The 27,814-nt window shown below is 35.1% G+C and overlaps 1 protein-coding gene across 3 annotated transcripts in view; it reads right to left on the reverse strand.

Moving 5' to 3' along the window:
• Positions 1-416: 416 nt before the first annotated feature.
• Positions 417-27,814, reverse strand: part of LOC150101177 (PHD finger protein 20-like) — a 52,721-nt gene continuing 25,323 nt past the window's right edge. For all 3 annotated transcript variants that reach the window (XM_090401666.1, XM_090401667.1, XM_090401665.1), the window contains exons 3-5: positions 18,209-18,307; positions 8,532-8,649; positions 417-994 (exon numbers count right to left, since the gene is read on the reverse strand). In XM_090401666.1, coding sequence (XP_090257792.1) covers positions 774-994; positions 8,532-8,649; positions 18,209-18,307 — 438 coding nt within the window. In that variant the 3' untranslated portion in view covers positions 417-773. The remainder of the gene's footprint in view (positions 995-8,531; positions 8,650-18,208; positions 18,308-27,814) is intronic.

A 27,814-nucleotide genomic window follows, 5' to 3' on the forward strand; every position in this document is an offset into this window, starting at 1 on the left:
AATGTCCAGTTAGTATAACTGTTCACATCATTTGTGATGTGAACAGTTATACTAACTGGATATAATTATAAATGATGCAAACAGTTATAACTGTTCACATCATTTGTGTGATTTGATATTGGTAAAGGAATAATTGAGAACAGTATGACATAATGTTTAAACTGGCTGTTAATTTTCCCCTCTTAAACGAAGGATATAGTTTGGTGTAATAGCTTGTTGAAATTTAATTCACTTCTGTAATTTAGTTAATATTAAAAAGAATAATTTTGAACTTTATTTAATATTTTTATTTTCATTAAAAAAATCCTTGAATATCTACAAAGATTTTTATGAACAACCTAGGTATGTTATTTTATCTAAAACCCACTTGTTCATTATTTTTAAAACTCCTTTGCTCAATGATATATTTACTTGAATAACCAGGAAAATATTTTATTCCATAATTGCAGCTTCATTTAGATTTTAGTAAGAAATAGCTTAAAACATACAAACTTTTTTTATTTGAAAAGTAGAAGCTGTACAGTGTTATACATCAATTTTACACATAGCACCACATCCCATTGCCACTAAAAGTAGAAATATCTTATTTACATCAGCTTGAAATATTTACAATGTCAGAATCAAAGCATTTGCCCTATATGAGCTGAGGCAATTTCATATGAAGTTGAAATAAATCATGCTCACAAAATTATGGGTATACACAGGTGAGATGATATTTTACAATGATAAGAAGTCTGTTGAACAGTTACTTAGACCTGCAAGCAAATTCCATGCTACGCACTTACTCTTCTATCACCACGTATCCTTTGCGATCTACGTGTTGTGAGTTTTGCTTCACGGCACTGTTGACAAAAAAATTTTTCAGGTATATTATTTCGTCTAATTTTTGCACAAGAAAGGTGAACCCATGTGCGACAATCTGAGCATTCAATCATTGGTCTTCCAGCAAATGGTTTCATGCAGAAACATGTGATGAGATCCCAAGAGTCATCATCTATAAATAAATTAATTCATTACTAAAACTAATTTTAAATCCATCTAAAATCAAAATCAATATATAAAGTTTACTCATGCCTAACTTAAAAAAAAAAAAAAAAAAAAAAAAAAAAAAAAAAAAAAAATTCTTTAGACCAGTGGTTCCCAACCTTTTTCTTCCACTTGCATACCCCTTTTAAACCTATTTCTATAAATTGTACCCCTTGTTTTTCCACCATTACTGATTATTTTTCACGTACCCCCCAGGGAGGTACGCATACCATTGGTTGAGAACCGATGCTTTAGACATAGCAAAAAATCTCTTATAACCCACATTTAATAATGACAGCAGCTTAATAAAGAAATATGCTCCCATGGAAAGTTATACTAAGGAAAAAGTGGAACAATTTTTCAAAGTAAAAAGTGCCTCAGAAGACAGAAATATAAGATCTGATAACATTGGATTCTTGACAGATAGCAGATCAGTTTGGAGGAAAATTGTTGATCGGAAGTTAGTAATGGCATAACTTTTTCGTGTAGTATCCTGTACATGTGCTGAGGATTTGACAACAATATATATACATATAGTGTGTGTATGCTGGGTTGAAATATAAAATGTTTTATTTTTAATTGCAGTCAGAAAAGTTTGAAAAACTTTTTTTTTTGTAAATCACATTATACAGAGCATTACTATATATTTAACCCATATGCCAGAAGTTATAAGTGAATGAGGTATAGGAAGATGGTTTGATGTAAAATTACATGTAAGACATGGTGTTCACTATCTTCTCCACTCACAATTATTTATATGGACACATTAAAAAAATAGATTTAAATTTGATATCAAAATTGGGGATTTGATCATAATCTTTATGCAGATTATGTATAAAGAGCCAAGATCAAATCCCCAATTTTTAAGATGTCACTCTTAAAAATAAATTAGTGCAAATCTGCACAATTTCTGACATGTACCCTCAAGGGTGGATAAGATATTATGGTAGTATTACATGAGGAACTTACATCATTACCAACTTCCTATCAACAGTTTTCCTCCAGATCAATCTGTTATCTCAAAACTGCAACATTATTGGATCTCACCATACTTACTCGAATATAACTCGCCTTCGCGTATATATCTCACACCCTTGATTTTGCTTGACGAAAATAGAAATTAAAACTTTTCACATATACCTTGCACACGAAAAACGTTTACAACTTTAAGAAATAGATAAATGTTATGGCAGTTTCAGATATTTTGGAATTCAGTTGACAAGAATCAGCATTTCAACTCAACCATCATCGACCTGCCTTTGTTGTTGAGCCATGCAACTATTTGTTAATACTATCCCAATCATATGCACTTCTTCATAGCTACACTGTCTCTACTACTGCAGTAGAGATAGTGCTCCACTTTCACTTCTCATTAGTTATTCATGAAGGATTGTTCATAACATATCTCAAGTCTTATAAATCACTGTAATTTTTGCTTGAAATATGGAGAAACGTTCAAGTGACAGTGTTTTGTTGCATTGTCGAATATATCGCATGATGAAGGTTAGTGACTCATATAAATAACACTGATAATTAAAATGCATTCATTTTATAAATAATGTGAACAATTATAGACAATAAATTCTGATGATTTAATTATAAACGTCAATTTAGTTTTTTTTTCCTGAAAAACTTTTCAGAACTTTCCAAAGATCCCTGCATATATCTCGCACTTCAGTATTTGGGGAAAAAGTGAGAGTTACATTCGAGTAAATACAGTATGTTTCTGTCTTCTAAGGCACTTTTTACTGTATCAGTCAACCTAAATCTTGGTCTTTCTCTGAGTCTTTTCCTTGCCAGAGAACACTTGTTTTGCTAATCTTTCCTGTTCCATTCTGTTTAAGTGACCATACCACCTGAGATTAGCTCTGCTAACACATTCTGGATGCCAACAATATCAAGTTCTTTCAATATCCTTTTTAATATGTTGCCATTGATACCATCTGTTCATGCCCCCCTAATCTTTCTCAAGACTCTTATATCTGTGGTCTCTAGTCTTTGATCAAGTTCTATTTCTAACCAGGCTCTCACATCCATAAGTTAAAAGTAGTTTGAACACCATCTTGTATACAGCTAATTCAGTTTTTTGACTTATTTCTCTCTTATTCCATTTAAATTTATTTAGTTGACTTCCTACCATACTGGCTTTGTTGATTCTGTTGTTTATTTCCATATTTACTATCTTCCTAAAAATTGTGCCTAAGTAGATGAAATGTTTTACTTGTTCTATAGGTTCTCCATTCACGATGCAGTCAATATTTTCGTTATCTTATTTTACTGCTGATTTTCATACCAAATTTATTACAACAGTTATTCAATTTAGTCAGGGCATCTTGCAGACTTGTACTGGATGTATTTAAAAGTATAACATCTGCATAAAGTAAAGAGCTGAGATTAACATCTCCAATTTTGATATCAGGTTTAATACTGCTTTCCTTTATAACGTGATCCATATAGATAATGAATAACAGAGGAGATAATGTACATCCTTATCTGACACCAGATTTAACATCAAACCATCTTCCTATACTTCAATTCTACCTGCTGACTTACAACTCAAATAAAGACTAAGTTATTGCCTGATACAATGCTCCATTAATACTATAGCGTTTTGAATAGCTTTTCTGTTGGCACCTTGTCGTATGCCTTTTGCACGTCTACAAAACTTAAATACAGATCTTTGTTATATTCCCATGTGTTGTAAAGTGAAAATCTGATCCTGGCAGACTATCGGGCCTGAATCCAGCTTGTTCTTCACCAAGCTTACCTTCTGCCATCCTTCTCAATTCTCAAGTATACTTGCATAAATCTTACCAGGAACACTCAATAAGGAAATACACCTTCTAAATTCCCATATTGAGATTTATTTTCCTTTTTGTATATATTTGTACTATGAGAGCTCTACTCCAATCATCTGGAATTCGTCCCACTGTTCAGGCCTTCGGAATTATGCAGTGCAGACAATGCAAGACTCTTACACTGCCATACTTGCTTTTCTGGTCGAATATCATCTACTCCTCTTAGTTATATATCTTTGACCCACAAGTTTGGTATGAAAATAGACAGGAACATGGGAACTACAGGTGCATTCTGAATGCAGAACTTATAGAACCCTTAAACCATTTCTGATATTTAGGCACATAATTTTTGGTAAAGATGAAAATATATGTAAAGCTGGTATGGTGGAGAGGCAACTGAATAAAATGTAAATGCAATAAGAGAAATTAGACAAGTAAACAGCCAATCAAAAATTCAAGATTGCAGGTATGAGAGTTTTGAGAAAAATTAAGAGAGAACAGATGACATCAATGGTAGTATCATATTAAAGATGAAAATATGAACTTGAGTGACAATGTTAGCATTCTGGCTTAGTGTATCCTCTTTTAAATCAACCAGCTGTAGGTTCAAATCCTATAGTGGGCACGATTGTCTAATTGTGATTGTCTTTAGGTGGGAGATGAATTTCACTGGCCAGGTTGAGACCACTGCCCTGCTTATTGGAGACTTGAAAACATTCCATGTGTGGTCTCTAGAGTAGGGTTTCCAGACCATGCAACAAAATAAAATAAAAATAGACAACTTTTCATGGATGAGAGTTATATATATATATATTTATTTATTTTTTTTTTTTTTGAATAATGTTAAAAGGCAATATATCTATACCATACATAAGCTCAGTCTCTCAAAATTTATCCAAGGTTCTCAAAAAAAATTAACATTAGAACTTTATTCACTCCACTTCCTATAATCCGCTCTCTAGTGAGCCGTCCAAAGCCTAGCCATCGCAATCTGAAATATCTCGGTGTATACAAGATATGGTGTAACTGTGACATTCCTTACTTTGGCCAGACAGATAAGTCTATTGAATTGCATATGGAGGAGCACAGAAGGGACATCACTTACAAGAGAACACGTGCCAGTGCTTTATCCAGCACTATCATTTTTTCTGCTGATTTTGATGATCAAAACTATAGTCATACAATCCTTTGGGATAGATCTAACAACATTTTCCATTGCCATGACGAATTGGAGAATCTAGAGAAATCATCCTCAACCCTGTACATTTAAATAATAATTTAAGCTACAGCCTCCCAGACTGTCATTCTGCTGTGATCACATACTTGCGCTCACGAGATGCTATACGTACGCACTCACCCAACAATGTGGCCAACGAAGGAACAGCTTTGAATACGTTAACTACACCGTTTCACGTTAAATATGTATAGTGACTTTCCTGTGCTGTTCACAGTTTTTATCTTCAACGTTTAATGTTTTTTCTTTTCTTTTATGAAAACACCTGAAGAAGGCTGTAAAAAGCCGAAACTAGTCGTGTGATACCATTAAACCTTTTTCCTTTACTCTTGGGTTTATGTCATTCAATTCTTTTAAAAAATATGTTTAACAATTGAGTAAATCAACCTCGGTACATACATATATATATAGTCGATTTAACCAAATAGGAGAGCAAAAGGTTAGTAAAAACAGGTTTGATGGCAGAAAAAAGATCCAGAGTGAGACCATGATTTAAGTGGACTGATACAGTAAGAAAACTGATAGATCAACATCCAGATTCCCAACATTTTTTATCAATTAAATTCTGTCTCTACCTTAAAGCACCCCACCCCGGTCTAGGTTCCCAATGTCTTTTAAGAAGGGAGGGGGGGATTTCTGCAGAGCCCTTGTATTTTAGAGAAATGTTTGCTATGTCGGCAGTGTGAATCAAAACCAGATCTTATTTAACCAGACAGTGCCAGCCATCCTTGACAACTACCATAAGCATAGTTTAATAAGCTTTTGTGATCTTCTTTCCTTTCTAAAATGAGTAACTTTAAAAGAAAGCAGTATGAAACATTTGTTGTCAAAGGAGACGGCTGGAAAAAAAAAGTCGAGTGGATTAAGAATAACCTAAAACTCCTCCTCCTTTAAACTTAGCATTTTGAAAGTACTAAGCAGCAATCCTGCTTGTAACTTGGATTCAAATTATTAGGTGTAAAGAAGGTTATTGAGGGTTTATAAGCTTATTTGACAGACATTGCTCATTTTATAAACATAAGAGAATCATTACTGTAAAGCTGTGCTTATAATAGTGGTCAATATTCATAATTGAATGTCTGTCATCTATCACTATAATATGGTGAGTCAGTTTCTTAAATTTTCAAATGTCCTTCCTTTGATGCTAGCCACTATCTAAAAAAAACCTTAATGAATAATGAGGATGGAAAAGGAAGAAGAGTCTCCTTAAGAAACAACTGCACAACGAGGTACTCTATCAAAAGCCTTTGCGAAATCCATGTATATTACTGTGTATCCTTTTCCTCTGTCCAAGGAAGCAGTCACTTTATTGTAATAAGTAGATTACTAAAACATGACCTCCCTTTAGCAAATCCATGCTGTCCATCAAAGATAATACCATTGTTATCAACACAACTCTGGATCCTAGTTCTCACAAGCTTCTCCAACAACTTAACCACAACACCATAGATCAACATCCAGATTCCCAACATTTTTTATCAATTAAATTCTGTCTCTACCTTAAAGCACCCCACCCCGGTCTAGGTTCCCAATGTCTTTTAAGAAGGGAGGGGGGGATTTCTGCAGAGCCCTTGTATTTTAGAGAAATGTTTGCTATGTCGGCAGTGTGAATCAAAACCAGATCTTATTTAACCAGACAGTGCCAGCCATCCTTGACAACTACCATAAGCATAGTTTAATAAGCTTTTGTGATCTTCTTTCCTTTCTAAAATGAGTAACTTTAAAAGAAAGCAGTATGAAACATTTGTTGTCAAAGGAGACGGCTGGAAAAAAAAAGTCGAGTGGATTAAGAATAACCTAAAACTCCTCCTCCTTTAAACTTAGCATTTTGAAAGTACTAAGCAGCAATCCTGCTTGTAACTTGGATTCAAATTATTAGGTGTAAAGAAGGTTATTGAGGGTTTATAAGCTTATTTGACAGACATTGCTCATTTTATAAACATAAGAGAATCATTACTGTAAAGCTGTGCTTATAATAGTGGTCAATATTCATAATTGAATGTCTGTCATCTATCACTATAATATGGTGAGTCAGTTTCTTAAATTTTCAAATGTCCTTCCTTTGATGCTAGCCACTATCTAAAAAAAACCTTAATGAATAATGAGGATGGAAAAGGAAGAAGAGTCTCCTTAAGAAACAACTGCACAACGAGGTACTCTATCAAAAGCCTTTGCAAAATCCATGTATATTACTGTGTATCCTTTTCCTCTGTCCAAGGAAGCAGTCACTTTATTGTAATAAGTAGATTACTAAAACATGACCTCCCTTTAGCAAATCCATGCTGTCCATCAAAGATAATACCATTGTTATCAACACAACTCTGGATCCTAGTTCTCACAAGCTTCTCCAACAACTTAACCACAACACCATAGATCAACATCCAGATTCCCAACATTTTTTATCAATTAAATTCTGTCTCTACCTTAAAGCACCCCACCCCGGTCTAGGTTCCCAATGTCTTTTAAGAAGGGAGGGGGGGATTTCTGCAGAGCCCTTGTATTTTAGAGAAATGTTTGCTATGTCGGCAGTGTGAATCAAAACCAGATCTTATTTAACCAGACAGTGCCAGCCATCCTTGACAACTACCATAAGCATAGTTTAATAAGCTTTTGTGATCTTCTTTCCTTTCTAAAATGAGTAACTTTAAAAGAAAGCAGTATGAAACATTTGTTGTCAAAGGAGACGGCTGGAAAAAAAAAGTCGAGTGGATTAAGAATAACCTAAAACTCCTCCTCCTTTAAACTTAGCATTTTGAAAGTACTAAGCAGCAATCCTGCTTGTAACTTGGATTCAAATTATTAGGTGTAAAGAAGGTTATTGAGGGTTTATAAGCTTATTTGACAGACATTGCTCATTTTATAAACATAAGAGAATCATTACTGTAAAGCTGTGCTTATAATAGTGGTCAATATTCATAATTGAATGTCTGTCATCTATCACTATAATATGGTGAGTCAGTTTCTTAAATTTTCAAATGTCCTTCCTTTGATGCTAGCCACTATCTAAAAAAAACCTTAATAAATAATGAGGATGGAAAAGGAAGAAGAGTCTCCTTAAGAAACAACTGCACAACGAGGTACTCTATCAAAAGCCTTTGCGAAATCCATGTATATTACTGTGTATCCTTTTCCTCTGTCCAAGGAAGCAGTCACTTTATTGTAATAAGTAGATTACTAAAACATGACCTCCCTTTAGCAAATCCATGCTGTCCATCAAAGATAATACCATTGTTATCAACACAACTCTAGATCCTAGTTCTCACAAGCTTCTCCAACAACTTAACCACAACACCTGACACACAGTTTGATGCTTGAGTTTGATTACCTCCTTTATGAAGTGGCACAATCTTGCCCTCCTTAGGACTATCTATTTTGACAAGCTAGAAAATAACTTAAACAACTGGATATTAAACTGGTGAATATTTTTTTATAAATAATAGTATAATCTACAGTAAATACCATATGTATACTACCTGAAATTTGTGATGGCAAACCACTGCTACTGCTGCCGCTACTGTCATAACTAGTGCTGTCACAAGAAAAACTGTCAGATGTATTTTCTGAACTGTTGGCAGGATTATCCTGCGGTTCCTAAATAAACAAAATTAAGTCATCAGATTCATAATGCATTGGAAATGTTCATTTCCAGTTCAATATGTCAAAAGACAATTTAACCGGAGTCTTGATACTTCCATTCTGGTGGCCTCATTGTCAGAGTGATTGTGCTGTAAGAGTATGAAAACAATTCCAACTAGTAATGTAATGATCATAAGCGATTTTGACTTAGAGGCATTCAGTCATTATCCCATAGCTGTTAGCTTCTCACTGAAACATGTCATGTTGGGAATAACTCTTTCATTCACCTTTTCACTATTCTGATTTAGTATAGCACTGCTTATGCGGACGATGTTATACTTCTAAATAAATCCACTACAAGTTTACAAGATTCCCTGACTAAATTGAATAACTGTTGTAGTAGATATGATATGAAGGTCAGCATTAAAAAAAAAGACAAAGACAATGAAAATAGGCAGAAACATTGAAAATATCAACCATTGTGAATAGAGAAACTATAGAACAAGTAAAACATTTCAGCTATTTAGGCACGATTTTTAGTGAAGATAATAAATTAAATATGGAAATAGATAACAGAATCAACAAAGCTGGTATGGTAGGAAGTCAACTGAATAAATTTATATGGAATAAGAGAGAAATTAGCCAAAACACTAAATTAGATGTATATAGCACAGTGTTCAAGCCAATTTTAACTTACACTAGTGGCCAAAATTGTGTAAACCTTTTGGAAAAAGTGTATTTTTGAGGTTTGATGGCTCATCATCACCACTTTTTTTTTATGTAATACCATAAAATTATATATCAAGAATGTAATGCAATAACTTTTATGAAGGATTTTTTATTAGAACAGCAGTTATAAAGAAGAAAAGTGAAATATAGAAAAAATAAGATATATAAAAATTCTCACAATGTGAGTTAATACTTAGTTGGGTAACCTTTAGCGTTAATTTCTGTAGCTGTTATAATGTGAAACCAAGATTGAGTTGCTTCTGACTTATAACGAGTTTCTTTAGTCGGCTCCATAGATTTTCGATTGGGTTAAAGTCTAGGCTATTCCCAGGCCATTCCAGCAGTGGAATATGATTATCTTGAAACCACTTTTAGCACACAGCAGCGATATAGAGCTGAATCCTGTTGAAATATAAATGCTTCATTATCTTGGAAAATGATCACGAGCAGAAGGCTTCAGTTTGGGCTCAAGTATTTCATTTATGTATTTTTAGGCATTTATATTTCAATTAATCATGCAAATTCTGCCCACACCTTTCGATGTCATATAACCCCAGATCATAACACTAAGTGGGTGTTTCACGGTAGGTGTAATGCAATCAGGATGCAAATCTTCTCCTTATATGTATTTTATGCCATCACTACCAAACAGGGAGATTTTGATCTCATCACTCCAAATAACACTATCCCATTGTTCCACTGTCCAGTTAACATGGGTTTTAGCCCAGTTTAGTCTTTTCAACCTTTGTTTGAGAGATAAAAATGGTTTTTTTCGTGGAATTCTAGCATTCAGACCAAATTCTGCAGTCTACACTGAACAGTCCTTGCACTCAACTTCACATTGTATTGTGCCATTTCATCTTGTATACACCCAGATGATTTTCTTCTGTCATGTAGGCACAGTCTCTCAATTCTTCTATCATCACTTGCTGTTGTGCACCTTTTCCTGCATTTACCAGTCTGAGTCTCCCTATATCTCTTCAACAATTTAGCAATGCCGCCTTTGGTTAAGTTTCCACCAATTTTTCTTCTAATTTCTTCATAACTGTAGTCTTGTTCACTTAATAGTACTATTTTACATCGCTTTTTGGGTGACCAGTCAACTCTTTGCGCCATTTCTTTAATTTTATTACGTTTTACAAGCTCACTAAATGAAAGAACACAAAAAAACTCAACCAAATTGATAGCAATCACATAACACACTGACAAATGTCCTCCTCTCAGCTCCAATACATGACATCAATAGCCGAATCCTACTGTGACCTTATTGGCTCATTGCCAAAACAAGATGACACCTGATTGGCTCTCTAAACACTCATGCTCATTGGCTACATTCAAATGAAGGAAAGCTACTTCATATCAACCTAAGCAAGTTGTGCTTTTTTTTTCTGGTTATTTGGCTATAACTTTTCATAGAATACAGATAATTGAACAAGCTTTGTTGCATTACATTCTTGATTAAATTATCTTTCCATTGATATATAATTTTATGGTATTACACCAAAAACAGTGGTGTTATGAGCCATCAAACCTCAAAAATACACTTTTTCCAAAAGGTTTCCACAATTTTGGCCACTAGTGTATGGATCTGAGAGCTGGGTGAGAAGTAAACACTTGATCAAAGACCGCAGATATGAGTCCTAAGAAAGATTAGGGAACAGATGGCATCAATGGCAATATTATATTAAAAACGAGGATATTAGGAAAGAACTTGCCACTGTCAGCATCCAGGAATGTGTTAGCAGAGCTAATCTCAGGTGGTATGGTCACTTATACAAAATGGGAGAGGAAAGATTAGCAAAACAAGTGTTCTCTGCCAGGTTTGCAGGAAAAAGACTCAGAGAAAGACATAGGTGGACTGATACAGTATAAAGTGCTTTAGAAGATAGAAATATAAGATCTGATAATTTTGGAGTCCTGACATCTAACAGACTGATTTGGAGGAAAATTGTAGACAGGAAGTTAGTAATGATGTAAATTTTTCATGTAGTACTATCATATCCCTTGAGGGTATATATCAGGAATTTGATGGTGATTTCCTTGAATGTTCTTTGGCTTGACTAGTCAATCTGATTGTGTTATGCATGTGACAGAGATAGGACCTCGTTATACATAACATTCTAAGTTTTGACAAGCAGAGGTATTTTGCAGTTATTTGTTGATGTCACGTTCCTTAAGGATAGTTTAAATACCTTAGATAAGGAGAGGAGAGAACATTAAGCTTTGCTGTTTCAAAGTGAAGATTTAGCATAACATCTGGAATCAGAATGCTGGGTTATGGGTTGAGGGATATGTTGCAAAATATGGTGAAAAACCAGTGTATTTGATCTATAGTAAAGAACACTAACAAGTAGATGTAGGGTTAGTATTATTGTCATAATACTTGGGAAATCTTACTGAGGAAGTAAAGAATTATATCTGATGTTACTAATTTTTTATGGGAAAAACAGAATGAGAAATCAAAACATAACTATTAGAATGAATTTTTTTTTTTTTATGTTAGACATACACGAGAGGTTGGTTGATCAATTTATGGTATGTTAGTACCATTTATGGGGGAGTGGAGACAAGACACCTGCACTCTGGAAGCTTTGTGCTAATTCAAAGCTCTGGTGCGAGTTTTACAATTATGTCTTACACAAGATTTGAACTTGCAGCCTATCATGTTGAATTAGGAGGTTAGGTTATCCGTAACTAACCTCATGACCATTTGTCCTACCAATTGCACCAACCAGGCAAGCAGTGTTGTGAAAGATTCTGTACAACAAAGTAAGAGTATAAAGATGGAGTGCTTTTGGAATAGGAAACTCAATGGATCTTCTTGTATTACTTTTTTTACTGTGGAGAGAGAAAAAAAGACTACCATCCAATGTCAGAGTAATGAGGTCTAAAAAAGGAAGATAATTACTGGATTCCATAATGGAGTTCATCTTCATTACACTTATTCAAACATGAACCATAATTATTAAATCATTACTACCACCTCCTTCCACACTCTTCTGTCCTAAACCTTGTCCAGTCCAATCCAGGATTCCTATCTCAGATAAGTCTGCTTGTCTGAATGTTCTCACCCACTCCATGGAAATATCCCTATTATTATTATAGGGATATCTCCATGGAGTCAGGAAACTCATCACAGGAGATCCATTATTCACACAATACCTATCATACCTCTCCTTAAACTCATTCACTGACAAGGGTGTCCGTAGACACCCTTGCTAACCACACTCTTACAAAATTTCCTCTAGTAACTTCTTTTTTCTCCCTTCCTGTCATGTACTGAATAAATCTTCAGCATCAAACCTATAAAACCCCTTCAGATCAGATCATTCACTGCGCATCGACAGATGCCGTATGGTCACTCCGATGCTCGGTGATGTGCCACACCAGGCCTCGCCATGCAGTCCTATTGTTTGCTTTTCTGACGGCACCAACTCTCTGAAGATCAGTCACTCCACACACACCATCCATCCATCTAATTGGTGGTCTACCCCTGCCTCTTTTTCCAGGAACTTTACCTTCTATTGCTGTTCTGAGAAGTCCCCCTTCCATCCTTTCTGTGTGTCCAAAATATTTTAACTTTCTTCTGTCAATATCCTTAAGGAGCCATAAAGTTCTACTAATCTTTTCTAACACCCATTCATTTATACGCCTTTCAGTATATGATATCCTTATCTGACTTCTTTAGGTTTCAAGTCTCACATCCATAAGTCGCTGTTGGAAAAACAACTGCATCCAAAATCCTCAACTTTGTTCCCATGGAGACAGATCCATCCTTCCAGATTTTAGACAGGTCTCTGACCGTTGTTTTAGTCATTCCTAACCTTTTTCTGACGTCTTCTGAACAGCAATTCTTCACATTAATAATGTATCGCAGGTACTCAAACTTGCTGACTTCCTCAATTCTTTCTCCATTAAGGTACACTTGTTACTCAAGAGCTTCTCTGTTTGTATTTCCTTTGAGAACCATAATCTTTGTCTTGCTAGGATTGAGTTCAAGTCCTCTGTTATTACTGATCTTGTTAACTTTGTCAAGAATTAGTCCTAGTTCTTCCATGTTATTATAAAGGAGTACTGTATCATCGGCATGCCTCAGATTACTGATCAATCTACCGCCTATCCTAATTCCTGTCCTGAGTGCATCCAATGCTTCACGTACGATTCCTCCACATATATACTAAACAAGTGAGGGGGAAAGTAAACATCCTTGCCTAACTCCTTTTCCAACTTGAAGCCAGTCAGTTAATCCAACACCTGTTCTTACCATGGCTTCTTGCTCCTTATACAAGTTGGCTATCAACCTGATAGTCTGTTGAGGAAAACCCATTTTCATTACTTCCCACGGTTTCACATGCTCAATACAGTCAAAAGCTTTAGAGTAGTCTAAGAAACACATTACCAGAGGGAGTCTGAATTCTTTATATTTTTCTATGATCTGTCTAAGGCAAAGGATCTGATCTCTGGTGCTCTTACCTTTCCTAAAACCTGCTTGTTCCTCAGGCATCTCTGCCTCAACCCTATTTAGCATGATCTTCAATGAATTGCATGAGATATTAAACTAATAGTTCAATAATTCTTGCATGCCTTCATATCACTTTTCTTATGTAGTAGTATGAAAACTGACTTCTTCCATTCTCTAGGCCATCATATACTGTCTCCCATATCCTTGTAATCAATCTATGAAACACTCTTATCTCTCCGTCCCCTGTGGCCTTAATCAACTCTGCTGGGATTTCATCTGTACCTAGGACCTTATTGCTGTTAAGCTGCTCTTTCAACTTAATGCTTAAGTGGAGGAGGTTCCAAATCAAAATTTTCCTGGTGAGAGGGCTCCACATTTTCTTTATCCACTCTGCTGTACAGTTCCTCAGTATTCTTTCCATCTGTTTTTGATTTCCAATTCTTCTGTTAGTAATGCTTCATTCCTGTCTTTGATGACATTCAATTTAGGCTTAAACTTGTGCTTTAAGTCACAAACTCAATAAAACATTCTTTTATAATTGTGCCTTCTCATCTGGAACTCTATTTCTTCACATTTATTAGTATAGAACTTTTTCTTGTCCTGCTTAATGGCTCTTCTGACTTCTCTATGTAATCTTTTGTATTCTTCAGTCCCTGTGTCTCTTTGTTTTTCCAACCACCTTCTTTTGATTAGTTTCCATGTTGAATCTGATATCCATGGGTCTCTTGGTCTTCTTATTGGGCTGAAATACTTCTTTGCTGTATCCTGTATTATCATCTTGACTCCTTCCCAAAGTATTTCTGGTGAGTTCTCCTCATTGGTCTCCAAAAAATCATCCAGCCGAGTCGATGTTTCTTCTGTGAATCCACTAGGAATTACTCTAACATCCAATCTAGTGGGATGTGCCCGACCTGGAAGTTTTCGCAGTCTTAGTCTTACTTTGGCTCTTACTAGCTGATGGTCTGTACCGCAATCTGCTCCAGGACCCCTTCAATAACTTGTATGCTTCTATCATACCTCCTCTTTTATGCCTCTCTTACTAGCTGATGGTCTGTACCACAATCTGCTCCAGGCTTCAATAACTTATATGCTTCTATCATATACCTCCTCTTTTATGCCTAAGAGCTAGTTTTTGAGAGACCACAGTTCAGTTTATTCTCATAGGGAGCATTCCACAGACCTGCCCACTCTTCTCTGTATCCTCTCCACCCACTTCTGAATCGTTGTCCTCACTAGCATCTCCAACACCTTGACCACAACTCCAGACAAGATTACTGGCCTATAATTCGAAGCCGTGTGTTCAGGCTTAAATGCTGTGAAGAATTCGTGTTAGAGGTTTAATGGAATATTATCAGCACTGAGAAAGGATTAAAACTAATTTTAATACTTCCAATATTTTGTAATCCAATACAATAGTGAGTGAAACTAAAGTCCTATCTAGGTAGTGCACCCTCTATGGACATTTGCAGGTGGCCTAGGATGTAAAGAGGGATCTCTGATAATTAATGTTTCCCAAATTTTGGGAAGTTTAATGCAACCATATTTGTTTAAATTCGGTTGATTCCTGAGTGCAGATGCAGATTCAAAGAATAGTCTTTCTCCTTTGAATTTACTATAGTGGAGCATGGTGGTTTTTTTCCAGGAAGTCCTGTGGATTGTATCCAATGTTGAGCTATGGAAATTTTTTTTTCCATAGCTCACGTGATCAAAACATGAAATATTTGCATAGAATCAACTGTGTTAATTTATCTTACACAAGAAAAACATTTTTAACTATCAAAATATAATAAGAAGGAAATCTTTTATCTTTTATGAAACATTTGATTGGCTACTGGTTTTACCATACTGGCTACCAGAAAGGAGAAGGGTAAAGATAGTGCATACGCTTATTTTATTTTCAAACTTGGGCACATTTGTAATAGAGGAGTTGAAACAATAATTCAAAATAATCTATACACTGCCGAATAAATTAATTTTTGTTTATTCGGCACGGTAACCCATATGGTTACCACATGAGTTTGTCACTTAATACATTTCAAAAAAAAATAATAATAATAACAATAATTTTTTTTTTTTTGAAAAAATAAAAAACTCACACGGTAACTCATGTGGTTACCGTATGAGTTTGTCGCTTAATATATTTCAAATAAAAAAAGTAAACAAGAAGAACAAGGGGCTCGCAAATTTGAGAAAAATTTAACAAAGGGCTCAAGCAAGCCCCTTATAGTACACCACTGGTTATATACAAAACATGGTCTGCAAGGCCAGATTGACCATAATCGTGATTGCAGATGTATGACTTGTGTTCTTCTAACCAGATGGCCGCTGATGTAAGCTGGCTTACTTCGGACAGACAGGTAGATCAGTAACCATCCAGTTAGAAGAACATAAGTCATACATCTGCAATCACGATTATGGTCAATATGGCCTTGCAAACCATGTTTTGGATACAACCCACAGGATCTCCTTAAAAAAACCACCATGCTCCACCATAGTAAATTCAAAAAAGAAAGACTATTCTTTGAATCTGCATCTGCACTCAGGAATCAACTGAATTTAAACAAATATGATTGCATTAAACTTCCCAAAATTTGTGAAACATTAATTATCAGAGATCCCTCTTTACATCCTATGTCACCTGCAAATGCAAATAGAGGGCCCACTACCTATATAAGACTTTAGTTTCACTCACTATTGAATTGTTTTGTGTGTGTGTGTGTTGTTACAAAATGTTTTTTTGTAATCCCTGAAGATCCATCTCTGTGACAGAGACGAAATATTGGAAGTATTAAAATTAGTTTTAATCCTTTCTCAGTGCTGATAATATTCTATTAAACCTCCAACATGTATAATTCGTAGCCTTATCACCCTTTATGAAGCAGAACAATTTTGCCATCTTTCCACATCTTTGGAACCTGGACTAATCTAAGACTCGTGTTAAAAATGTATGTTAAAGCTGTTAACTCCCTGGAACATTCCCTCAAGACATGCAGTGATATACCATCAAGTCCCATAGCCTTGTTGACATTGTTTACTCAATTCCTCATTTACCTCCTGTTCACTAACCATCAGTTTCCTCCCCTATTCCCACTGCTCAAGTTCTGCATTATATTAAAATCACAAGGATAGAATACTTTAAGGAACTACTCATTAAACATCTTGTTATATCCTCCTAAGTGTTTATCATTCTCCCATAATCATTCTTCCTTCTGCTGGAGAAATTTGCTAACTGCTGCTCATATCACACTTTTGCTATCCTTACTAAGTGAGTCACCTTTCTTGCTTACTCTTTGTACTCCTTATGTAAATGATTAGCTCCACAATGCCTTTTTCTTCCAGATTGCAATCTTCAGTGATTTATTTTACATCTACCTTATGTAATTTCCTGACCTTTGGAATACACTCAGTCATTGCCTCTGCTAGATACTTCCTAGGTAGACACCAAGCAGCACTAATTTCCTTTCCATGCCATGATATTGCTACAAGCTACCTCCTGAGTTTGTTATAATCACCTACCTTATAGTTCCACATATAACCTTTTCTCACAAAAGTCACTTTCACCAGCTGAGGAAAATGTGACACTACATTGACAACAATATCTTCTGATGAAATAATCAAATCCAAGACCTTCAAATTACCTCTTTATGTACTGCTTAAGGTAGTTATCCGTTAAAAACTCAAAAAATTTATTCTCTTTGGTTCCTGATACTGTCTCTTTCCAGCCTATAGCACCATAATTGAAATTGCCCATAATGATCACCCTTTTCTTATTAGCCAGACCAATTTGTCTAAACATTTCCTTCTCACTGGCTTCCACATTATCAGGTCTATAGCAACACCCTACTAAACATTTCATCCTGCGCACCTCCCCACTTTCTACAATTTATGTAACACAGATTTCTATGTAGAATCCTGTCAAATGCATTTGCAAATTCTAGCAGTATCACTGAGTAGTCAATTCCCTTATCCAACTCCATTGTCACTATTATTAAAAAGTAACCAAATTACGAAGGCAAGACCTATCCTTCACAAAACCATATTACCTCTTATAAAATATTATATTCCTATCTATGCAGTCCTGAAATTTGTAACGTCTACCAAATTTTCCAATATAATGTAATAACATAAATCTTGAATGCTTATTTAAGATTTTTGTCACACCCCATTCTTTTCATGTCTCCAAGAAATCACAGTATGTAAGCTCTGATTTTGTCAGTTAGTAGTGGGATCTATATAATTGGTAGAGCTCTTGATTATGTCTTTTCTATTCTCCTGTTATCTCTTATATGCTATATAATCATAAATTGCATGCTTTTTTCAACATCAACATTTATTGAATTAAAAGCACAAAACTTAATAAAAGAGAAACACTAAAATACTAACTTTTTTCTTCAATGCATCGTAGTTTTCATACTCTAAAATGAATTCACAAAACGTAAAAAAATCTTCAGCTGTTCTTCTTTTTTTGACTGGTGGTTCACTCTAAAAAGTATAAAAGTAGCTAAAATATATGTTAAGTCTTTTAAAATATAAATTAATTCAAGGAATGTACTAAAAATATATTTAGTACAGAATAAAATATAAAGCATGCTACTAATTTTACAATGTAAAATTAATAAACACCAATTCTTATATAAAATTGATATACATCAAGTTCAGAAGGTATGCTAATGATAAAAGCACATACCATTAAAATGACATATATATATATTTTTTGATAAGAATTCCCATTAGAATATTCAATGGGATTCAGTGCACTGGTCTTTTAAGTATAAATAAATAGGTTGATATTTTAATGGAAATGAGGCAAAGAAACTGAAGAATGGTTTAATAATTCCAATATTTCATCTGTTGGAGACATCACTACTGATACACCATAAAAACTGAAACATGCACATAGGCAAAATGAAGGAATAAAAATAATTAGAGGCTAAAGCCCCAGGAACGATGCTCTTTGGTCCTTAAGTCTCCATAAGTCATTACAAATTGCTTGCTAAAAATATTTTTTTTTCTTTTATCAGGCAAATGAATGGAATTTAAAATTTATTATACAAAATAAATGAAATATATACATATCTATATTGATTTTAACAATAAAAATTCCAGTACATTAAATTTAAATTGTGTAATAACAGTGGCTGACCAGTTAATTCAGTAAAAGCTGTTTTCTTTTAAAAACTTTTTTTAAATGGCAAATTAACCTTAGACAAACATTTTCACATATGCAATAAAAGTTCAGCCAAGTTATTTTATTTTCTCCTTAACTAGAAACCTGAAAAACTGCTTAAACTTTAAAGAGCAAGCTTCCACTCTCAGTATTAACTAAAAGTAATACAAATATAATCAGTGTTGTTAGATCTAGGATAAGTGATGACAGTTTGGGGGTGCATTGATTTACTGACTACCTAATAATGAAAAATTTTGAGGATAAACATGCACTCTAACTGGACTTCAATTATTAACCTCATCCAGAGAGGAAGAAGGAACATGCCAATTATATATTGTAGTATAAATATACACTAATTAGAAGAAACACACGTATAAACCACAGTGTTTTTTAATTGTAAAAAATTTACAATTAAAAAACACACGTTATTTAATTGTAAATATTTACAATTAAATAACGTGTGTTTCTTCTAATTATGAACTCACCACAGGTTTCGTTATTTTTTTAAATAACGAAAGTTATTTAAAAAAAATATACACTGATGTCCATTTCAAAAGTAGAAAGCAGGTACACATTCAAATTTTGAAATTGTATACAAAGGGTAAAACTCAACAAGATAAAAGGCAAAAGGCTGCACTAAGTGAACTGTGTTTGAAGGAAGCTCTTTTCATGAAGGAATAAAACTGCAAACTTGGATGTCTTGTAATTTCTCAAAGACATCTAGATGATTTCATGTGGAGAAAAATGATTGGAAAGCTTGAAGGCCACAGAATTACTGATATTGCCAGAGTTTAGAATCTTACATAGCCTTGTATCCAGGCTCTGGGCAGCATTTCAAACCAGTGGAAAGTGTTCTGGACATTTGCTAAGAAGCCGCCCTCACTCTAACACCGAGCATGAAGACAGATTTTTGGTTATAACAGCAAAACATATTCGACACCACAGCAGGTCAGCTCCATTCAAGCACAGGCACATGGATATCTCGACAAACTGTGGTAAGACGTCTGCATCCCTTTATCCCAGCTTGTGGATCACATTTCCAGTGGCGTTGTATCCATAAAAATTAGACAACACACCAATGGGCTAATGTACTCTTGGCTGTAGTCATGAAAATTTTTTCATATATAAGTAAAAATGCAGTTCATCCTTAGCTTTTGTAGTTAGTACAGTGTTAAAAAAAAAGTAATAAAAACAGCACAACTGTTTTGGTTCAGGCATCAGTTATCACAACCTCAGATATGAAATACTTTATTAACACAGCTGTTAATATGTACACAAAATGAACAATCACGTGAATTCCTCTACCTGCTGCTGAGCATAATAGGTGGTGGTGGTGGTGGTAGTAATGTTTCAAATTACAGTCAGAGAACTAAGATATTGCATTACCAGTGTATTATTTCACTGCACACAAAAACAACACAAAACTAAGTGAAATACATGGATGGAAGACGACTACAGTCCTAACTAGTTGGAGTGCCCTCTGTGGGACCTGTTGACGGCCTGGAATGTAATTAGTGTTTGCCATATTTTTGAAAGTTTATGCAACCATGTTTATTTAGATTAGGTTGATCTTTCTGTAGAGAAAAGTGGAATGGAGGCATTAAATTAGATGGCTGAACAATCACTAACCTATGATACACAGATGACACAGTGATAATAGCAACAAACGAGCAGGAATTAAAATCCATCCTAAATCAATTAGAACGGGAAAGCTTAAGCCATGGTTTACGAGTAAATCAAGATAAAACCAAAATAATGATTTTAAACAATGCAGAAGAGATAGATATAAAAGGAATTGAAATTGTCAACAATTTCAACAACTTTGGAGTGATAATAACAAAAAAAGAAGTGTAGCACTAGCTAAGAAGGCCATGACTGATTTAACTAAGATCTGGAAAGACAGGCACATAAAACCAAAAAGACCAAAATTAAGGCTTGTAGAAACGTTAGTTTTTTAGATCTTTCTCTATGCCTCTGAGTCTTGGACAATGAAAAAGATTACAGGAGAAGAATTGAGACATTCAAGCTCTGGTGCTAGAGAAGATTGTTAAGAGTGTCTTGGACAGATAAAAACAAAAGTATCCTAGAAGAACTGAATATCCACCACACAAGACTGATAAACACAATTGACAAGAGAATAGTGCAATATTTTGGACAGATATGTAGATGGGAAGGCAACTGCCTTGAAAAAAATAAATCATCCAGGGTAAACCACGTGGGAAAAGAAAAAGAAGAAATCCCCTCCCCCCAACAGGTGGATTGACCAAATATCAAGAATCACTGGACTTAAACTAGAACAGGCAATAAGAGAAGCACAGGGTAGAAAGAAATTGCGAAGCATCATCAGGAAGGTCACGAGGAGATCCGAGAGAGATGCAACCATGTTTATTTAGATTAGGTTGATTTTTGAGAGCAGCTGCAGATTCCAAAAATAGTCTTTCTACAGTTGAAGAAAGACTATTTTTGAAAACTGAAAAAAAGAAGATTCTATTTTGACTAGTTGAATAGAATCAACTAGTCAAAAATGACCAGTTGATTCTATGAACTGTATGTAAAGCATGGTCTGCAAGGCCTGATTGACCAATCATGAATGCACATGTATTTTTTTGTGTTCTTCCAAGAGGATGTTGGCAGATCTTGTCTGTCCATAATAGGCCAACTTGCAGGAACAAGGCACTTTATATACTCCAGGCACAGAGAGAAGAGAGAGATGATCTTTAGTATAATATATGACAGTAGTAGGCTTTTGGTGAGGCTTGAAAGTTGTGCAGAGATTGTATTTCTTTAAGATTCTGATTATTTTTTTCTTAAGTGCCTCAGACATACAGAATGATAGCATTACTGTAATCTTTCTGTACAGAAAGTTGACTGGTTATTTTTTGATACTATGGAAACTGTAGCCATTAGATTAGGTGTGGTGTATGATTAAGGTTAGTGTTTTAATGACACCATATTGTTGAAAGGAAGGGGGGTTGGGATGAAGAGAAAGTTTATGAATGTATCTGCCTGTGTGGGTGGGCTTCCTGTATACTGAAAAGGAAAGGTTACCTACTCAATAGTAAGGCTAAACTATTATTAGTTTCTTTTTCCATGATAAAGTGGATTCTAGAGTGAAAACTATTGACGAGAGAGAGAGATGAAAGAATCTAATGTGTCTGGGCCATGAGGTCAAATGGAAAACATATTGTCAACATATCTTGATCAGATAGAAGGTCTGAGAGGGTGCCAAGTCAAGATCTTATTTTTCAAAATATTCCATAAAAAGTTGGGGGTGGGGGGGAATACCAGATAGAGGTACCCTCTGTTTACAAATTTTGTACTTCCAAGAGAAATATCCAGAATGGATTAGCAACAGAAAAGAGATCTTTTGATATCAGGAGGAAAAACTCATTTTTAAAGTAATAAGTTGTGATTTAAGCAAATATTGGTGAACAGTGAAGTGATGTCAAAGCTAACTAAAATATCAGTATCATTTAACCTTAAATTCTCAATGGAAGTTTTAAAATGCATAGTTTTATATATATAGGAAGTAGTATGATCAGTGAGGGGGACAGGGGGTAAGAGAGCTTACTAACTGTTTTTTGCTAATTTATAGCAGGGAGAATCTGTAGCATCTACTAGAGATCTTAAGAAGGGAAATGAGTTTGTGTATCTTAGGTAATCCATATATAATAAAGGGGGGGGAAGAAATGAAGACTGAGTTTTTGTGATTTCAGGAGACAAGAAGAAACCTTTTTGAGCAGACTTTTTTCATATTTTGATCTGAGTGATTTAGGTGGATTGCAATCTAAAGGTCTGTAGGTGGAGGAGTCTGAGGATGTCCATTTTTCTATTGTATTCACTGGTATTAAGAATAACAGTAGCACTCCCCTTATCAGCTCTGGTGATTACTATACCATTATCTTTGAGCAGATACATTCACAAACTTTCTCATCACACCTCTCAACATTATAGTATCATTAAAACATTAACTAAGAGCCTATAACTTTTGTTCTCTCTTACAGCAGAACTTAATCATATACATCACACTTTATCTAATGGCTACAGTTCCCACAAAATCAAAAAATAACCAATTCTTCCCCCAATCCTCAACCCTCTCTTCAGAAAAAATAGCAAGAATCTTAAGAAAATACAATCTCTGCATGGCTTTCAAGCCCCACCAAAAGCTTGATACCCTCATACATTCTACTAAAGATCATCTTCCTCCTCTCTCTATGCCTGGAGTAAACAAAAATGCCCTATTCCTTCAAGTTGACCTACTATAGACAGACAGGAAGATCAGCTAACATCCATATGGAACACAAAAAAATACATCTTCAGTCATAAGTATGGTCAACTGGGCATTGCGGACCATGCTCCATCGCAGTAAAAAAGATTATTTTTGGAATCTGCAGCTTCTCTCAAAAATCAACCTAATTTAAATAAATATGGTTGTATAAAATTTCCTAAAGTGTGTGTGTGTGTGTGTTAAGTCTCATATTGTAATCCATGACTGTGTCTCAGTGACCAAGATGAAATATTGGAAAAATTAAAGATTTTAATCCTTTCTTAGTGCTGTTTTGCTCCATTCATTAATCCTCGAACATGAAGAATCAAGAGCATCATTACCAAGTGATGCTGATAAAAGTGTAAAGAAGCACAGAAAGTAGATGCTCATAACAGATGAAGCATGCAACACTCTAGAATAGGTAAACAAGTGACATTGCTGTTAACATCACAATATGACATGAAGGGAAAGAGAGAATATATGAACAATATCCAAAGTAATAACACTGTGGATTATTACATGTAAAAAGGGTGTAGTGGTCTAACAATTCATGGTTTCTGTTGTGCCATATACAGGGTGTTCGGGATAAATTTGACAGTTTCGTAAGGAAAAAGAAAATCTTCTTTGTATCTATTAAATTTAATGAATTGACAAAAAAACATTACAGGCAGAGTTAATTACAATACTATCAACAAGATTTACTCAAAATAACCACCATTAGCATCGATCACAGCTTCAATTCTGCTTCGGAACCTCGAACAAGCTGATGCTACAGTCTCCCTGGGAAGGGCCGCAAAAACTGTTTTAATTTTATCCATTAACTGGGCTTTTGTATTACTGGAAGTGCGATTGGTGTCTTTTTCAACTGCGCCCCATACAAAATAATCCATGGGGTTAAGGTCTGGGGAGTTTGGAGGCCAAACATTTGGACTGGTGAAGTCGTAGAAATTTTCAGACAACCATTTTTGACTTTTCCCAGAGGTGTGGCAAGGGGCCGAATCCTGCTGCCATACATACGGCCTACCATTGGCTACCCTTGTTATCCAGGGCTTGACTACAGTTAGCAACTCCACGAACAAAGCCCGAATTCCAATGCCAGGGTTCTTCAACACCTGTTCCTGCAGATTTGCGAGGAATTCTGCTGTACGAACGCAATCAGATCGTCTGCTAGGGATCTTTCTTCTTGCTACATCCTCGTAGTCACCATTGTAAGTCTCTAGTTCATGCCTGATTGTTTTTACTGTATTCAGGGAGCATTGGGCAGCAGTCGTAATATCCTTATTTTGATGGCGGGCACGAATCATCATGCTACAAGTTATTCTCTTCGATGATTCAGGTGGGTTCCAGCTATCCATCCTTTCTGACATCTTGTATATGAATGAAGAAGGGTCCAAACTTTTAAATGAAGAGAAGTGTGTGTTAATACATGTAACTTACGGAAAAATATAATTAATTATAAATATGTCAAATTTATCCCGAACACCCTGTATATTGGGTTCCAAAGCAAGAGGCCCACAGGAGCCACAAGACATCCTTTCTTCAGTGAAGAGAGAATATCTTGTGGCTCCTGTGGAATAAGAAGCATGCCAATTAACATTATGTTAAAGGTGTGTGTGTGTGTGTGTGTGTGTGTTGATCCACTGAGTTGCAATTCCTGTGGTACCATGTGAGTAGATGGCTACTACATATACAATGCAAACAAAGTCAGGAAATTCCTTCATGTGACATGGTTTCCACTATCCAGAATCAGAACCTATACTGGGCACTGACCAATACATTATTGTTAGGACATTACATACGGTATGGCATATTACACATGGTTTGCTAAACATGTGTTTTGCCATACAGCACATTGTTCTGGAATGTCTCCATTAGGGAACACTTCATGTCAGTAGGTCTGTGCTCTAAGGAATTCACTATACCAATCAACCGAACATCTGTCAAAGTATCAAAATTATTGATGGCGAGTATGGGACCATTAAGTAATTAAAAAAATATTTAAAATAACTCACAGAATGAGATTTGATTGTTTTGTCAGAGTCAGGTATATGTGACTACATCATTAGCAATCCTAAGTTGGCTGAGTAGATGGTGCTTTCACTTTCAAACCAATCATTAGGTCATGGTTTTGATTGTAAATGAGGGCATGAATGTTTGTTTATAGGTGTCTATGAATTTTGTTCCCAGTGCGATACCATCATCCTACTGACTAGAGGCCAGTCACTTGAAAAAGTGGTATGTTTGTTCTCTATAGCAGACCTCCTGGATTATCTAATCTCTAACCCATCCATTATACAAAAATGTATAAATAGGTTTAAGTTTCATGAGTAAAATTCACTTAAAAATCTGAAAGAAAAATAACACTGCTTAGGTCCAGACAACTGCAACAGCTTGATCATCATTACCAATATTGCTATCATCCATGTTATAAATGAAAGGTTTATGGCGTATGAAAATAAGTTCCTTTGTGCACGTTAACACTATGACTGCCATATGCAATAAGTGTGCCCCACACATGCACTTTCCTCTACCACCGTGTGATACATATCTGTTTCACAGCATCCATTTTTAATGCATGGGCTGTATATAAGCATAGCCTGGTGCACTAGAAACCGAGCTTAGCCCATCAAAATACTTGAAATTTTTCATGTATCAAAATAAGAAAATATATGTATATATTTTTAGCAAGTGTTTCAATAAAACAAAGGAAATAAATTGAAGTATTTATTTCAAAAAGGCAAGAAACGAAAGCTATTTTGATTTCAGCTTGAAAACAATAAATGAAACTTTTTTATTATTTTTAGTCAATAAATGAAAAAATAAAAGCTAATTGCTAAAGGGTGCAATCATGGGCTTCGCAAAAGCATGTCACACAGTAATATTTTTCACACTGGTCACATTTCCACCGAGAAGTTCGATACTTTCTTAGCTGCAACATTTCTGCCACTTTCTGTTGATATTTTGTTAGAGCAAACAACACATCTTCGCCTGTTGGATGTATCCATATCTGCCAACATATGTTTATTCATTTTCTGGGATTGACGTTCTTGATTATTTTTAGACAGACCTAACAAAGATTCGGCAACTTGCTCTCTAAAAGCAGTTATTGATATGTTTCTACCAGTCTTTATAGAGGAAATAAGAGTTTATGACAAACGACCCTCTAAGGTCGTGCCACACCAAAGAAAGTAATTCATCTTCATTTTCTTTTTTTGAGGAATCGTTTAGGTAGAAATTACTCACAACATTCTCAATAGCTTCTGTGATGCGGTCGTCTGTAAAAGTTTTCAGTAGGCGCGTTTGTGGATGAGGAACAAGATGGAAAAACAGGAAGAACATCTGGCAGTGTTTTTTTTTTTTTTTTCAAGAGGCGGTCTTTCACTATCTGAAGATGATGAGCTGCTTCACTTGGCTTGTATTCTGCATCATCAGATGAGCCCTTGAAAGAACGGTCTTCTTCTTCGGACATCAATTCATCCAAAAGTTTTTGCAATCCTTGCTGATGTCTCTCATAGTCACCCATATTATTACAAAAATAATAATGTTCTCAAACATTCAATATTTTACATCAGAATTACCTAATGAAAAGAAGAACCTGTTTTTTGTTTCACTATATCACTTAGCTAATGATGAAACAAACAAAACAAAGCCACTACAACTCGATAAACAAATATACTAAGAAATCAAAACTTGGTAGATAGGTTATATGTGAAACGCACATGGCCACGTGGTGTTTTATTGTTGGCACAGTCTTACTTTGCTGCAGGCCACATGAAACGCATGTGTGTCACACTGAATAAACGTCTCAACAAAAACAAAAAATTGTTTTCACAGCACAGTTAGGTGAAATAATCACTAGAATAACATGATATGATGATTCAGCGCAGTGGCCTGTGAAGACAGAAAAAAAATTAGTATCACAGCAGTTAACGTGTTAATCTTGGTAATTATATGATGGATATTTTTTCAGAGCAACATTGTTTCCTTGTGATAAAGGATTGTTTCCTAAGCATGATCAAAATTTTAATCAGTAACAAATGACAATTTCTAAGTCAATTTATTTATTATTATTTATCACTCCCTTAAAACAGGCCTATAGCAAGCTTAACAAGGCTTAGCAATATGACAATAATTCTTTCTTTTAAGGTTACACAGTGATCAGCATTCATATTTATAAATTTAGGGACACAAAAACGTGTTGAAAAGATTATTTTACTAATTATTAATAAATAACACTTGTATAATAAATTTAGTTTAATCCTTTATCCAAGTGTGAGCAAACAAAGTTTGTGCCTGAAAGTATCTTCAGGACTGGGGTAAGGTAGTGCAACAGCAAGACGACTCCTTGCAAAGGTGGAGCAAGCTACAAGCAGTGCTATCTCAGTATCTCCCATAATGCAAAACACATCTCCTTGCGGATATGTCTAATGTTATGCATTAAGGGAAGGGCCACTGCCCAGACTAGTTTCGCCTTTATTGAGGTCTCTTCAGTGGGAGCCAGGCCCAAGTGGAGATATCAGCCAGAAGCATTAGTAAAGTCATCTCCACCTATAGG

Source organism: Typopeltis vanoorti, chromosome 12 (assembly GCF_054136105.1).
Source record: "Typopeltis vanoorti isolate ZY-2024b chromosome 12, IOZ_Tvanoo_1.0, whole genome shotgun sequence".
Lineage (NCBI taxonomy): Eukaryota > Metazoa > Arthropoda > Arachnida > Uropygi > Thelyphonidae > Typopeltis > Typopeltis vanoorti.